Consider the following 15,559-nt stretch of genomic DNA (forward strand, 5'->3'; position numbering starts at 1 on the left):
TGATCTTGCCATGCCCATCAGACCATGCCACACCAGCTCCTTCATAACAATCCCTTAAAAGCACACACACACACACACACACCTATACATCTAATCTCCTTTGGCTTGGAGCATCCGCTCAGTGTATATATTAGACATTGCCATCATAAGTAAATCTCCTCCCAACACTCCACCCCGGCCCCTAATACCTGGTTTCCTAGCAACTCAACAAATCCAAGCTTTCGGCAGGTGCGAGAGGTGGCATGGTGCTACTCTCAATAGACAAAAACTCTTCATGCACACAGAGCATTGCAGCACTCCTGCCCCTCATGTGTGTGTTTTTAATTACCTGGAGCAGGATTTGGAGTGAGCAGACTGTGGCAATGGCAGGAGTCGTGTCTCTAGAAATGTCTCTGCATGCACAGGAATCAATGCATAACTCACACTCTTATAATAGCCAAGACTATTATAGTTGATAAAAACTTCAACCAAAATGACAAAAACACTATTTTGTTGATTGGGGGGAAAAAAACTGTAATGTAAGTGATTAACAAGACAGAGTGTGTGTACTTGTCTGTCAAACCAAAAGACCAAGTTCAAGACCAAGGTAATGTTCATAACACAGACAGACACAGCTAAACCACAAACCAAGCTAATAAACCAAACCGAAACACAATAAACACACACACACAACCTTACTAGTAAGTCTAGTAAAGGCAGGTATTCATGGTACCAATTCATCCAAAAAAAGAAAAGGAAACCACAAAATATGTACACACCAACTAATAAGGGGAAAATTAGGAACTGGTTTACAACCAAACAGCAACTTACAACGAAGCAAAGAGAGATTTGGACTGTAATTTACTACGATTCAATTAATACCTAAAACCAAATGACAACTAGGAATATTCCTTATAAAATGATTGAATATTTAATGATAAAATTAAAAAGCAGATGTGAATTGATTTCCATTTTCAGAACCATACACAATGTGCACTGTGTATTCATGCATTCATCCAAACAATGAACTGAATTTATATATATATATATATATATATATATATATATATATATATATATATATATATAGGTGCTGATTCTCGCTACTAAGTGGCTGAAAAGTAAAAGCCTCAGTATTCCTCTGCTTCTGATTAGTTCCTCTAAAAAGAGACATTAAAATTGACATTAAAATTGACATTAAACTATCAAACTACCATTCTTTGACCACATCACACCACCCCATATATGATGGAGATGCTGATGGTAGTGATTAGGCTAATGTTTGGAGTATTATTAGTGGTGATGTGGTTGCACTTGCTGTGGTGGAGATGGGGGGAATGTGTGTAGGGGTGGTGCTTAAATGGGAGGCATGATAAATGGTGGAATCACAGCACATTAAAGACTCGTTAAAGGCGACTAGTGGGAGACGCGTGTGTGTGTGGGGGGGACCTGCTGGACCTCTGCACTGCTGAGCAAGGATTCACCACACTGGGTAATACTTCATGTATGTTCATAGAGAAAGTGTGTGCAGATTTTCTTTTTCTGTGCGGTTTTGTTTCATGCAAATGTATGTTTAAGTGTACACAGTTGGAAAGCCAACAAAGGCAAACTAATAAAACATATAGTCTATGGATGAACGCATTGTCTTCTCTGGAAATGAACTTGTGTGAGTGTGTGTGTATGAATGGGAATATAATGTATGTGTTTGTGTATATGCAGACCTCCAGGACATGCTCCAGATGATTGCGCACCACTGGCAGGAGCTTCAGAGGCAGATCCGCCGGCAGCACGGTTGGATGCTGCGCACACTGGACACCATCAAAGCCCAGATCCTGGCCACTAAGAGAGACGAGGACCCTAAAAACACAGAGGACCCCGATCTTCATGCCAGCTCTGAGGTATGGTCTATTAACCCAGCCAGACGTCCCAATTTCAGACCCATTTCCTGCACTACATCCCTCTTTGGCTCCATTCTTCTCCCCTCCTTCCAATCCCACTCCACTCCTCTCGGCTAGCCCCCGGCTATCCACTGCTTACTCAGCAAAATAAACAAACACGGGGCCAGGTCAGGCAGGGAAGGGCTGGATATTAGCATAGGAAAGGGCCTAGCAGTTTGCTGTTTCACTCTGAGAAGAATATGGAGACATGCTTATGATTCGCTAATGTCTGTGTGGTTGCAGGAATAATTTGAAAGCCTTTTGTCTCTCCACACACACAAACACACAATTATGCTAGGCCATGTGCGAAACTCAATTTATACCTTGCACTTAATGTGTAATTGCAGAGGTAGTCATTCTAGGTACCAATTTCTCTTTGTTTAATTGTCAATTGTGATTAGGTAATTGCACTCCAATTAGATGTTGCACTTTATGACGAGGCCCTGGGTGCAGTGGAGGGGAGCGAGGGATCTCTGGGTTTGTGTGTGGAGAATGCAACAGTGCTGCTGTTTCCCTCAGGATGATGAGCTTCACTAGGGAGTAAAAAAACAGTATATACAGTATCTATCTATATAATCTATCTTTATATATATAGATATATAAAGATATATATATATATATATATATATATATATATATATATATATATATATGTATATATATATATATATATATATGTATATGTGTGTGTGTGTATGTATGTGTGTATATAGCCTCTTCTCCATAATCTCGCCTGCTTCATCAGCAGCTAGTATCTAACTCCCCTTTCTCCTTTTCCCTTCTCCCATTTCCTCCTTCTTCTATCCTTCTATACCGTCCTCTCTTTTGTGGGAGGCATAACTAAGCGAGGTGCTTTTTAAATTGTTTTGTTGCAATTAGAAGTCACCACAATCAGTGTGATCAGTCAGCGTTGACAGCCATTAGCCGCTTGGTTATAGCGAATTAACCGAGAAAGAGGAGCAAGTGATTCATTATCTCAGAGCTGTTAATGATGATCAGATGCATCGCCTAATTAGAGGCAGGCCGGAGGAGTGGGAGGAAGGTCACCCAAGGAGCCACAAATCCCATCGTGTTTGAATAGGGCTGCATTTAGGACAGGGGTGGGGTAAATATGTGCAGGAGGGGCTCGAGTTTAAGGCCGTTGGTAATGCGCGTTGGCATTCTGATGCTCGTGTCAGCATGCCTACCATGCCAAAGCCATGAAAACCTGTTGTGTTTTAATTTAGAGCTCAATGTGGTGTGAAGGTTTGTCCTTTACCTCATCCCAAAATGTGCTCAACCTTCATCCACTGGTAGAAAACCAAGCTTTATAAAACATCACTTCTAATGATATGAGTTACCTGCCAGTGTTTAATAAAGTATTTAGTAATATAGCTAGATCTGTCTCCATGCATTGTCATGTATTAGTAGCATATTGCCGGTTTGTATATGCACCCAGAGGTCACGTTTATTTTGATGAGAATCCTCAATAGGAAATGTCTTAATTGCATGTCTGAAACTATTTTATGGCCCATTGAGCCATGTTGATGGAGGTATAGGGAATTCTTAGTGCTCATTTGGGTCCACATTTCTCTGACTAAACAATATTCAGATAGTGCCATCAAGGCGGCCTTTTTGACAACGAGCCTCCCCCTACCTCAATATTAATTTCTAATGCTGCACTACAACAGGTGCTGCTTGAGGTTATTAATTTGCTTTGGTTAAAAAACGGCACACCGATGAGCAATGCGCGCTGTCATAGATGTAATATACGCGCTGCCCAGACATGAAGCCTTTCCCCAGAACGCCATTAAGGTGTGTGCAAAGCAGGGCGCATCTCTCTTGACAGCAATTATGCTTTGTTATTATTGCTCCGAACATATGCTCTGATCCAGGTTTTGGTGTTATGGAATTATTTTCTAAGAGACCTTAAAATCCCAGCAAGGGCTGGATATTGGTCAAATGGTAATTGCTGAAACTGTATAGTGAGATGGAGAGAGGAAGAAGGAAGTAAGCAAGCAAGAAAGATCAGAGTATCTACTGATAGTGCAATACAACAGAATTATGAGAATTAGTGTCTGAGCGTTAGCATTATTGTTGCACAAAGCCATTGAATTCAATCCAGAAAGAGACCGAGACAAGATCAATAAGAAACAACATGGAGCATTGGCGCTTATGTGAGTCTCAGTAACACTATTCTTAGATTTAAAAAATAATAATAAATCATGATCGTGAGATAAACAGAGCTGCCCAAATCCCCAGTCTCATCTTTAGGTAGTCTCTCTGATTGCCATGGTAATGCATCGTAGAGGAGAGCCATCCCATGCTTTAGCTAAATGTCAGGACATATCTGAGGACAGTGAGGTGACTTACATGTGTACAGGGATTTTGGTGCAGTTGGAATCCCTCGGATTATTAACATGAACTGAATATGGCACAGAGTCACATCCAGCTCCGAGTTAATGCCTTGATGTGCTGTTTTTACGTGAGACAGTTTAACTAACCAACGGGTCCTCTGGCACGTGCCCTGTAGTTTGGCGATTCCCATAAACACACACTCCATACTTCAGTGGTTAAACGTGCCTGCTTTTGTCAGCGTGTCTCTAAATGGTGGCTGCAAATAAAATAAAAGGGAGAGGTGGAATAGAATCATGAATATACCACATAGAAACCACTTTCAGTCCTCTCCAATTCCGAATAAAGCATGTTATTTATTTTTTTTTACGCTGGCCAGACTAATCCTGTAACCAGCTTGTCAGAAATGCCCTGGGGTCAGCAACCTCGTCGTGACACACCAACATTTACTATGATATTTACATTTATAATTTTCAGCCAGGCCCGTCCTGGTTTATCAGAGTGTTAGGGACCTCCACGGCTCATTGGAGACCCCGTGCTTTGCTTAAAGCACTCTACGTATCAGTGTTGCAAGCTTGGTCCCTGCCAGGTGTCTGTGGCATATTTCGCTACCATCATATGGATGTGTATATGTAAGAGGCAAGCAGGCCGCTTATCAGAGGCTGCTTGGAGACAGCTTGTCTGCCCCAGGGCTGCCATTTCACCTCCCCCTCCCTCTCTCTCTCTCTCTCTCTCTCTCTCTCTCTGCATCTTTTAACGGTGGGAGGGAAAGAGGGGCTGCAGGCACCTCAGCCATTGCCGTGCTACTCGCTGGCATATGTTAACAGCTGCCGTGTCACAGTACACAGGCCCATCATGCATATGGAAAGAGTCTTAGGTATATCAAAGTCACCATGCTTTAAAAGTGACCTGGGGTTATTGCTTGTGAAAATGAAATTACACGAGGTGGCACTTAAACTCTGGCAGAGGCACGCGCCTGCACCTCACCCCAGTTTATAGGTACTTTTCACTTTCATGGTCAGGGTTGCTCTAAATCTAGCATTAGTGCTAACTTTGAGAATTCAAATGGAACATTTTAGACTTTGATGAATATTTAGGTGCAGGTTTGCAGAGTTATAATTTCGTCATGCTGGGATTTGGATGATTCGGGGGCTTGGATTTAGATCAGGAGTTTTGTACATTTTTAGCATTCTTTTTGAGTTGTCCTTAAAATTAGGCCCGTTTATGCGCTATGGCAAGAAAGTCAAACGCAGCTGAAATACGTATAAGTTAGTAACTGAGCATGTATCCACATCTGCGCATCCTTCTTAAAACGGAAGAACTTGTTTAACAGTAGTTTTGGCTAAATCATATTCATCTGCATGCTCTGAAAAATGTTTATTGGGCCTTAAGTGAAAAATGAAGTACAATCAACGATCCAAATAGGTAGTAATTTGTTTCTGTTCTCTTTGTGCGTGTTAGCATGCAAAGGCACTCCAGATGTAATTTATAAAGTGATTTAATATTGACATACCTCTCTAAGTGTTTTGTGCCGGTGGCAGTTTGACAATTGGAATGAATGTTTTATGAAAAAGTTAATAGTGCCTAGTTTTGCACACGGTTTCAAATATTTAATCACACAAACGATATGAATTAATATGCAGGTAGGGTTGAACTTATGTTATTTTCCCCCCCTCCTTTCACATTAGATGCATGGGTGCTGTGTTTTGAAATTAATATTGTTAGTGAGTGCAAAATGGACTGCAGAACATTAACAAAAACTGTTTCTCATAAGCATCCCCGTGTTTTTGGCTCAGATATAGTGTCAGTTTTCTAGGATTTGCCTACTTCTAATTTTGCCTAATTCTATTTCTATTTTTATGAATACATGCAATTCTACTTTTACCAAAAAGCCTACTGTCGTATGATGGTTTTTTTGTTTTGTTTTGTTTCTTTGTCCTTTGGCTAGATATAATGCTTGCACAAGTCAAGAATATAAACCAGATGTTATTTTTCATTCCTATTTTGCCTATTGCACTTGGCATTCAGATCAAAGATGATCTAACTCGCTCGCAAACAAGGCAACAATGCACACTTTAGGCAGTGATTATTAGAATCAGAGTGCCTTTCTGAAAAGGCACGGTGCAATAGGAAACTATTTTCATTTTGATTTCCTTTGTGGTTATCAGGTTTTCCACATGCAATGCCTGCAATGTTTAATGACTTCAGTCTAAATTTGATAAAGACTAATCTGATAACCCTGCTGTGATACTGAGGTGTAGTGCTATTGGGAGTACTTGACTTTCTTAATGCCATAGAAAACAGCTCACTGTAATTATGCTAACACTGACGTTAGACTATAATCTTTAAAAAGCCAGACAAGTCAAATGGTTCCACACTTTTATGCTTACTATTATTTCAGCTTCTGCTGTTGTCAGACAGTTTGACTTAATAATTAAGATCAAATCAAATACAGTTAATATACTACAGCCCTAAACGTAATCTCTATTGTTGTAGCTTGTCCTGTTTTATGTCCCAGAAATATTAGCCTCCTATACTGAAGAAACTATGGATGATGCAACACTCCTACACTTTACTCTTACAACCGAATATGAACTTCATTTTCACTGCTCCTCTAGGCAGTTTGGAAATGTACAGGAGCGCAAGAGATCAAGAGGTTATTTTACATTATGTTTACATTGTATTTTGCATTAGATTTGTAGATACAATAATGGATTAAAATTCCAGAAAAAAAGATGTAATATTTTTACATGACTAAACTAAACCTGCGTTTATAAAAAAAAATAAATAAAAAAAATAAAAAGTAATTTTAATAGTGGAACCCATTTATCTTCTAATAAAATCATTTACATAGCTTTATAGAAGGTATGTACAAAGATACACACCAGCCACTTTAATAGGAACACCTGTACACTTGCTCATTCATGCAATTATCTAATCTGCCCTTGTGCCTCATGATTCATCATGTGCATACTGAGATGCTTTTCTGCTCACCCTGGTTGTAAAGAGTATTTGAGTTACTTTAGCTTTCTTGTCAGTGCAAATCAATCCTGCATCATGATGTCTGACTGGATAATTGCATGATTGAGCAGGTGTACAGGTGTTCCTAATAAAAAATCAATTTTTAAAAATCACAAAATTGATTGGTGACACTAAATTTCCCCTAGTTGTGAATGAGTGTGTATGAGAATGTGTGTATGTGCATGATGCCCTACAATGAACTTGCTTCCCATCCAGGCTGTTTTTCTGCCTCATGCCGTGCACCTGGAATAAGCTGTGGATCCAGAGCTTCCAGAACCTTCACACTATCTGTCCCTCAGTGGTGGAATGAACTTCCAACCTCAATGCAGATCACAGAATCTGTCACTATCTTCAAAAACAGCTAAAGACCCACCTCTTCCGTGAACCAACCCCTAAAAAAAACCCCTTACTCTGGCATTTACACCTTTACACTTTGATTCTTCTAGAACTCAATTAAAGATCTTGTATGGTAGCACTACTTGTATTGTTCTCTGCTTGATATATCACTTTGCTTTTATTTTCTCATTTGTAAGTCGCTTTGGATAAAAGCCTCTGCTAAATGAATAAATGTAAATGTAAATGTAAATCCACCCTGACCCTGACCAAGATAAAAGTTCAAATAATTCAGCACGGTTTGAATGCTGCTGGCTAAACAGTCCTCTAGGATTTAGCAATTTTGCGATCATAGATATTAACTCGAAATCAAAACGGTAACGCCACAATATTCGGAAGAGCTTGCCATTTTTTTTAAATTACCGCAGTTTTTCCACAGATTTGGGCCAAGATGCATCATGTGACGTCAACACAAAGCGCATTCAGCCAAAGCCCACTTTGACTGACGTGTGTTGAACATGAGTACAGTTAAAAGGTCTCATGTACCAAAACAATTTCGTGCAATTGAAGTTTTGCCAATACAAGTAGTTTTCCACAAAAAAAGCTAAAAAAAACCCAACTCTGCAAATTGTATCAAAAATCTTTAAAAAAAAATTTTTTTAAAAAGCCGTAGGAAAATCAAGCTTTTTTTTGGCTGCGACAATCGCAAAAATACTCAGTGACATCCTTTACGGACTGACTAAAGCAGTTTCACGCTTTTATCCCGGTATAATGTTTAGGAAGAGAATCAGAACGGACAGTTTTCGGTTTATTTAAGGCTCAGTTCCAGCTGTCATCCATCCCAACAATGCTTAAAACCTATTGTTTAAATGTTTATCTGTATATGATCAGTGCTACCTTTTCCGCTTGAAAAGTGGTCAAAGTTTCAGCTTAAGCTTAACCAAGACCATATCTGTGTTGATATGGACTAATCACATCAGTTTCAGTTATTTTATTAAATCCCTCATGTTTTGACTTAGTTGGTGACACAGGTCATTGAAATGTTTGTTCATTTGCTATTAGCAGCAGCACTTTGGCACTTTGGAAGGCTGTTGTTGGTTATTGGGTCGTCTAGTGAGCGTGTGATTGGGATCTGCAGGCTGTGACTGCGAGGAGCGAACATCAATATCTGCATAGCTTTCTCTCTCTCTCTCTCTCTCTCTCTCTCTTTCTTTTTCTCTCTAAGCACTTAGCCTTCAGTCAGCGTAGAATAATTGTCAATGAATATTTAACAAGCCTTCAGCAGGAAAGAGAGCCATCTGAAAGGAATTGGCGGTATATTATTAATACCGGAGGTGTTAGAGATACACTGTAGTCAGTGGACCAGAGTGCACAGTGGATTAGCAATTGAGCACGATGCAGTTGTGAATAAACTCATTTCGCTACCCAGGCCACCATCTGCCTGTTTAGGGGGGTCGCGGAGAAGCTGGCTAGAAATGCAGCCATTCTGCTTTTCGCACTTTAGTCAAAGCCAGTGCTCAAAGTTTTTCCAAGGTTCTCCTAGGCTGAAGCTTTTGCTCAGCATGTTGTTCCTTTTTCTTTGTTCTTCATATTCAGCCTGTTTTTTTTTTTTTTTTTTGCCGTATCTGTAATGCTTATGGCCAATCTGCTAAACATAAAAGTGTCATCCATGTTATGAAATATGAGCAGTGGAATTACCGTATCACGGCTGCTGATTTAAGATTGCCTTTCAGGTGAGACGCGGAGAAACGCATCACACCTCCTCTGAGATCTCTCCCGCTGCCAGAGGAGCCTTCTGTTCCTCTCTCTCTCTCTCTCTCTCTCTCTCTCTCTCGTTCTCTCTCTCTCGTTCTCTTTCTCTCCTGTCTTGAAGTGATATAAAATTATAATGTCTGCCCTCTGGATCTCTTCCTCCTGAAATCTGTCCAAAGCGCTGAAGCTGCATGCGCTAGCTGCCATGCATGAGAAGCAAAACAGGAGGATGGAAAAGAGGCTGAAGGGGGGAGAAAAATAAAACCCACTCATGAAATATATTCCAAAGCACTCAGGGTAGATAGAGAAGTGACACACTTCTCTTCTTTAGCTGTTCATGTAACTCAGTACAGGTGCAGTGTACCACTGGAAAGAGAAAAAAATTCTTGCCCTGTGCAGTGAGTTCTTTGATAAACGTAATTATTTCTCTTCGTCTTTGATGGCCAACAGGGACAGATGCTACAAGCGGTAAAAGATTATACTAGGTAGAATCACGACCGGTGCTTAGAGCAAACTCTGTTTTTCTGGCCTGTTTTGGATGATGTCAGTGTAAAACCAGGCTGGCGTAGCTGAAGCAAAGGAGTGGCTGATGCATCTTTTAAACAGGCAGTGAGTGTCACACGCCGGCTGAAATGAACCGCCTTATCTCAAGGCGCGCTGCATCCCTCACATGTCCTTGAATAGGAATAGTTTATGAAGAGGACAGATGGATTGCCGACATGATTGAGAATTGTGCGTGTTGAAGAAACACAAACACGCACTTGTTTTGTTAGGTCTGATTCTGCAAACTCTTTACTGTCAGAGAGCTGAGAATTGACTTAGCTGATAGCTAGACGGAGAACAATGATGTCTGTCACAGAATTTGTAGATCGAGCAAAACTAATCACCTGGCTAGTTTAACATGCACCAGCCCCAAAATGATAGGATATCTTACAGTGTGTGCGATATTTCTAATTTTACTGGCGTCTCTTTGAATAAAGGCTTTGATGCGAATCCCAAAATGACTGGGAAAAAAAAACCTGCATTAAGTAATAATGACAAATGAACAGCCATTTATAACGTTACTGTCAAAATATATCACCTTTTATCGCTTTCCAATAAACCGTGCCGGCCCTGGGGATAATACCTTGGATATTTTCACTTGTTGTGAATGCACAGGTATCATTTTCCCATTAGACCCCACCCCGGTGATGCTTCTTGTTTTTTCAAACTGATGAAATCCATTACAGCAGGGTGGTGTGGCAGGTATAAATGTTGGGCTTTTTGTACAACACAGCTAACCTTGCCTGCTGGATTTTGCCATGTTTTATTCTCCAGCTGTGATATTTAGTAACCGAGTCGGATACTGGCCTTGAACATGAAGCGAGTGCTCTTTGTGGAATACAGTTTCCTGTTCAGCTCTAGTATAGACGATGTCCCATGGGTGCGCCTGTGCCAGTGTGTGTCCATGCTTTGTGATGTGCTTGTGCTGGGTTTTTGTCTGTGCAGAGATTGTGTGCGTGCTGTCAACAAGTCAATGCTTTTAGTTAGATAGTTATCTGTCAACATGAATATTCTTTTCTATACAGGTTGAACATGTGATTAAAAAGCATGAAGTAATGCACTTGATGCTTTCTCATATTAAATTAACAACCATTTATCAGAGCACTAGTTATCTGATTACACCAGGATGTAGTTTATAAAACTGTGTGTCCAGGTGAAAGACCCGGCTGCTGGGACCCATCTCCATACATAGGGGACAATCCCTGCATTCCAATTGGCATACTGTCCTTACTAAATAGTATAAGGGATGAGAATTAGCGTATCCCAAATGATATGATGTTAAAATACATGTACCTGGATAGTCTACTATTTCCGGTAGGTTTTTGAATTGTGGATCCGTGGACACGTTTTCAGCAAATATTTCCCACAACTCCTTGCACGAGGGAGGAGGAGATTTGTGACCGTTTTCTTCGCCGAATTCAAGGATGCATTTTAGATAGGTGTAAATGAAATGTGGAAAAATAAATCAAGGGAATGATACATTAAGTTATATCGTATACATTATATAAGGAATAAAAGGAAGAACAAAGGCTGAAATGCAACAAGGAGCAATATTTGCATTCTCTTTTAATACACACTCAAAAGTATGTACTTTTTCTTCACATACTTTTAGTACATAGTATAAGTATGCCAACTGGAACGGAGGGTATATACGCCACGTCATCACATCGGTTGTACCTTCATCAGTGGATGTTCGTGGACGTCCACTTCTCGGTTGATCCGCAACACTTCCAGTATTGTCCATCCATCCATCCATTTTCTATACCGCTTTATACTTTTCAGGGTCACGGGGAACCTGGAGCCTATCCCAGGGAGCATCGGGCACAAGGCGGGGTACACCCTGGACAGGGTGCCAATCCATCGCAGGACTTCCAGTCTTGTTGAATTTGTTAATAAGTTTGGCAGCAGTGTTGTGTGTGATGTGCTCATCATGTTTCCTGTTAAAGTCCATCATAACCTTGGGACAGCTTCCCGATCCAGCCATGAGAACGATTTCAAAATGTTCTTCTTTTGTTAAAGGTGTTCTTAAAAGCTATCTGAAAACCAGTATATAATATAAACTAAATATAAAAAATTTTAGAAGACAAAAAAGTGTTAATTTCCCCTATGTATAGAGACTTTTGGGACACAGCGTATTTTGGTATGAAATGAAACACAGGAGAACTTCTCCTACAACACACAGTACTACGCCACCATGCACACACACTATACATTGAATTTTCCATCATCAAAGATACCCTCCCTGGTCTTCCTTTCTCCTATTTCATCTTTTTTGCACATCCTACTTTAACTAAGTGTGTATAGGATGTCTTCTCTGATTGTTTCTGCACTCTTTAGCACTATGTGCCTGATATTCTCTCTCTTTCACTTCTGATACTCTGTCTCCCCTTCTTTTATCCCTGCATCCTATACTATTGTTGTCAACATGCTACATCTGTTTATGCGCTGCGACCATAGTCTAGAATCTTAAACGCAGTTTATCGAAAACATTTCGCTCTCAACAATAGGCAGCGCTCTTTCTGTTCCTGCCACAGCTGACTTCGAATTGCACTTAATTGCTCGGAATTACACAAAATGCCCTACGATTATTGCTAATTTCCCCACAACAACAATAACGTTTTCATACCACCCATGAGGGGAATAAATGAGTATGACTGAACTAATTTTCTTGTTTTCGTGAAACCTCTGAAGTGATGGATCTGCGTTAGCTTACAATTAAAAACAACTCATTTGATTTGGTGTTTTCAGCGACGTTTTCTATACACCCACTTGCATAGGTGCTTCAGAAAAAAATGAGGCACTTCAAACATTATGAAAAGAATACAAATAAGCGCAGCCATTCACTCTGCTCTGTGCTTTTTGTTAGTGCACTGGGTTCCAGCGACGTGCTGTTTTTGGTGTTTCTCATATGAACCCTTTTTACAAATCATATTTGATTTCATGCGTAATTAGTTTGTCCATCAGTGGACGTAGGGGGTCTTACTGAGGCGCTCTCTCTGAGCTCTGATGACACAAGCTTCAGCACAGGAGCCAATATGCATTATGGCAATAGCATCGTTCCACCCCAGCAACCACCGGGAGTTCGTTTCCCATAACCCCATGTCTTCTCTCTACACACCTGCATGGAGCAGGAGCTTATGCTTTCTAGGACTGACAGCCTATAGTGTTTGATAGAGGCACTGAGGCACTGTCCGTCTGATTAAAGTGGAGACTTTAATTAGGTTTTAAGGTTAAGGTAAGCAAAAATAAATAATAATTAATCAAACATCAAAATATGCAACCCCCCCTCCCTTTTTTTCTGTTTGGGCAGCAAAGTGTTATTTAGGTCTCTTAGAGATTCAATCTAATTTAATTCACTTCCCTTCTCTAAATAAATAATTCTAAAACCTTTTTTTTTTGAGGTGGGGGGAGAGAGATGATAGAGGTAATCAATATTTCCAGCAATTTAATTAAAACCGTTAGTGGAATAAATCCATTTAATTATCAGTTAATGGAATACAAGGTCATTTACCTGACAGCAACTTTGAAGGTGGCTTACTGCTATGACTGAGAGCGGCGCTAAGGTGTCAGAGCCATTTAGGTGCTGTCAGAGCTCAGCTTTAAGATTCCCCTCAGCACGTTAACCCCTCCTCCTGCCCAGGCTGCCTTCTGCCTTCTGCTGCCTGCCTTAGCAACACACACACACACACACACACTCACACACAGAGCAGGGCGTTTTTCGACAGGCCATTTACAGCTCATAACCACAGCTAATGAAGACCAAGGTCATCAGATGGTGCTGTACCTTATGACTCGGTGTGTGTGTGTGTGTGTGTGTGTGTGTGCACGTGTATGTTTGTTGTTGCATTTGGTATATAGTTAGTAATTAGAGTACAGTGAAAATTTCATTGTCCAAATGAACCCTGTGAGCTGTTATTTTTTCATGCTCACCTTCAAGCTGTTTGATTTTGGAGAGTGAAATCCAGTGTTGTTTAGGATTGTGTTTGTGTGTGTGTGTGTACACACTGTATGTATGTGTGTGGGTGTGTGGGTGTTTGTGCTCTGGAATAGAAGCTTTTGGAGCGTGGAAGTTGGAGTAATATTTTTCTTAGTGAGTTTATTTGAGACTCCGCTCTCTGGAGCTGAAGGAACTCTGTCTGCAGCACCAGCTCTCTCCATCTGGAACAAATACAACAAATAATAAATAGAGATACAATGGGGCAAAGAAATCGAATTTAACTTGGCCCAAAGCACTTACCTGAAATGTGCATATAATAGTCCCGGGCATTTGTCATTGCGAATGGTTCTGGAGTTTTTGTCCTACTGTTAATGAAATAGTAAGCTTGGCTCTGTACACTGCGTTCTGACTTGACGCATCGATCTCCACAATGGCTTTCTTTCTCTTATTACTAAAATCAATTTCGTTCTGTGATTGCTACGAGGAGCATTTAAAAGCACTTATTTCATGCAAGGCATTCTTCCTTCTGTCTATGCTTTGTGGACATCGCAGAGTTATTCCCGCAGCTAATGTCCTACATGCACACACTGATTTGGAAATAGACTTTTGCTGAACCTGTCAGTGGGAACATTTAACAGGAAAACATTTTATACTGAAGTTGTTATGAAGTCAGACATGAGCACATTATCAGAGTATTTAATGTGCATTAAAGTGAGCTTAGAAGTATATCTAGATCTATGTAATTAATATACACATATGGAAATCTCTCTGAATTGCAATCTGGCCAACAATCAAGCCAGGATAGCCCAACATAGCCCTATCTACAGTATGTGAGCCCTGTTTTTTGCTTTTTTCCCTCCCTAATCCACTGCTTTCAAGTCGCGCTCCCCCCACCTGAAGCTCGTTTTCTGCTCTTTAAAACTCAAAAGCGGGCGTACCGAGGTAGCACTCTTCCTCCGTTTTAGAATTAAGATCAGATTTTTATGTTCCTTAATTATTTCTTAATTAGTTTGCATGTTAATTAAAATGGTGGCTAATGTTAATTACCTATATTAATGGATTCTCGTGTACCACCTGCCTGAAGCGTTTGGCTCGGCGTTCAAAATGTCTTCATCTAAGCTGTTCGGCGCGGCCCGTCAAGCTTTGCTGAAAAAAGCAGAGCCGAATTGAACTCGGAGGATTTTTTTGAAGCAAGTGCCTCTGAAGTAGTTTCGCGCGATGCCTTTGTTTTCTTTAGTTCTTTTGAGAAACACAGAGAGGAGAAGAAACGAGGGGCTGAGCTTTAGGACATTAGGAAAGAGAATTTTGAAATATTTAAGTAGCAAACTTCTATTTCCTAATACTCAGTCTAGGTACTAGTCATAAAGTGCTGTCTCTGGTAATAAGTCTATCTACTTTGACATTCTTGCCGCACAGCTTGTCTGATTGCTTGGCATGCATGACCTAGCTCAGCAAGCCAACACATATTTAAGTGGGGCTAGTCTGTATTAGATTGAAAATGTTGATGATCACACAATCGATCTAACCCCGCCTCACCCAACTAATCTATAATGTAAGCATGGTCTGAGGCCTCCTTGTCTCTTCCTCCTCATGGGTCTCCAGGTGTTTAGACTTCTTGGAAACGAGGCTCAGCGATTAAACGTCACCTTTCAGCAACAACGTTAAATAAGAGGCAGCAATTTAGCTCCTAGCAATTGCTAATTTCACGCCCTGATAAATGTTG

General features: G+C 40.5%; 1 protein-coding gene across 1 annotated transcript in view; it reads left to right on the plus strand.

Moving 5' to 3' along the window:
- The window catches only part of akap6 (A kinase (PRKA) anchor protein 6), a 98,623-nt gene that overhangs the window by 33,458 nt on the left and 49,606 nt on the right, over window positions 1-15,559 (plus strand). The window contains exon 7 of the mRNA XM_053632861.1: window positions 1,699-1,877. Within this exon, the coding sequence (XP_053488836.1) occupies window positions 1,699-1,877 (179 nt within the window). The remainder of the gene's footprint in view (window positions 1-1,698; window positions 1,878-15,559) is intronic.

The sequence above is a fragment of the Ictalurus furcatus genome, chromosome 9 (assembly GCF_023375685.1).
Source record: "Ictalurus furcatus strain D&B chromosome 9, Billie_1.0, whole genome shotgun sequence".
NCBI lineage: Eukaryota > Metazoa > Chordata > Actinopteri > Siluriformes > Ictaluridae > Ictalurus > Ictalurus furcatus.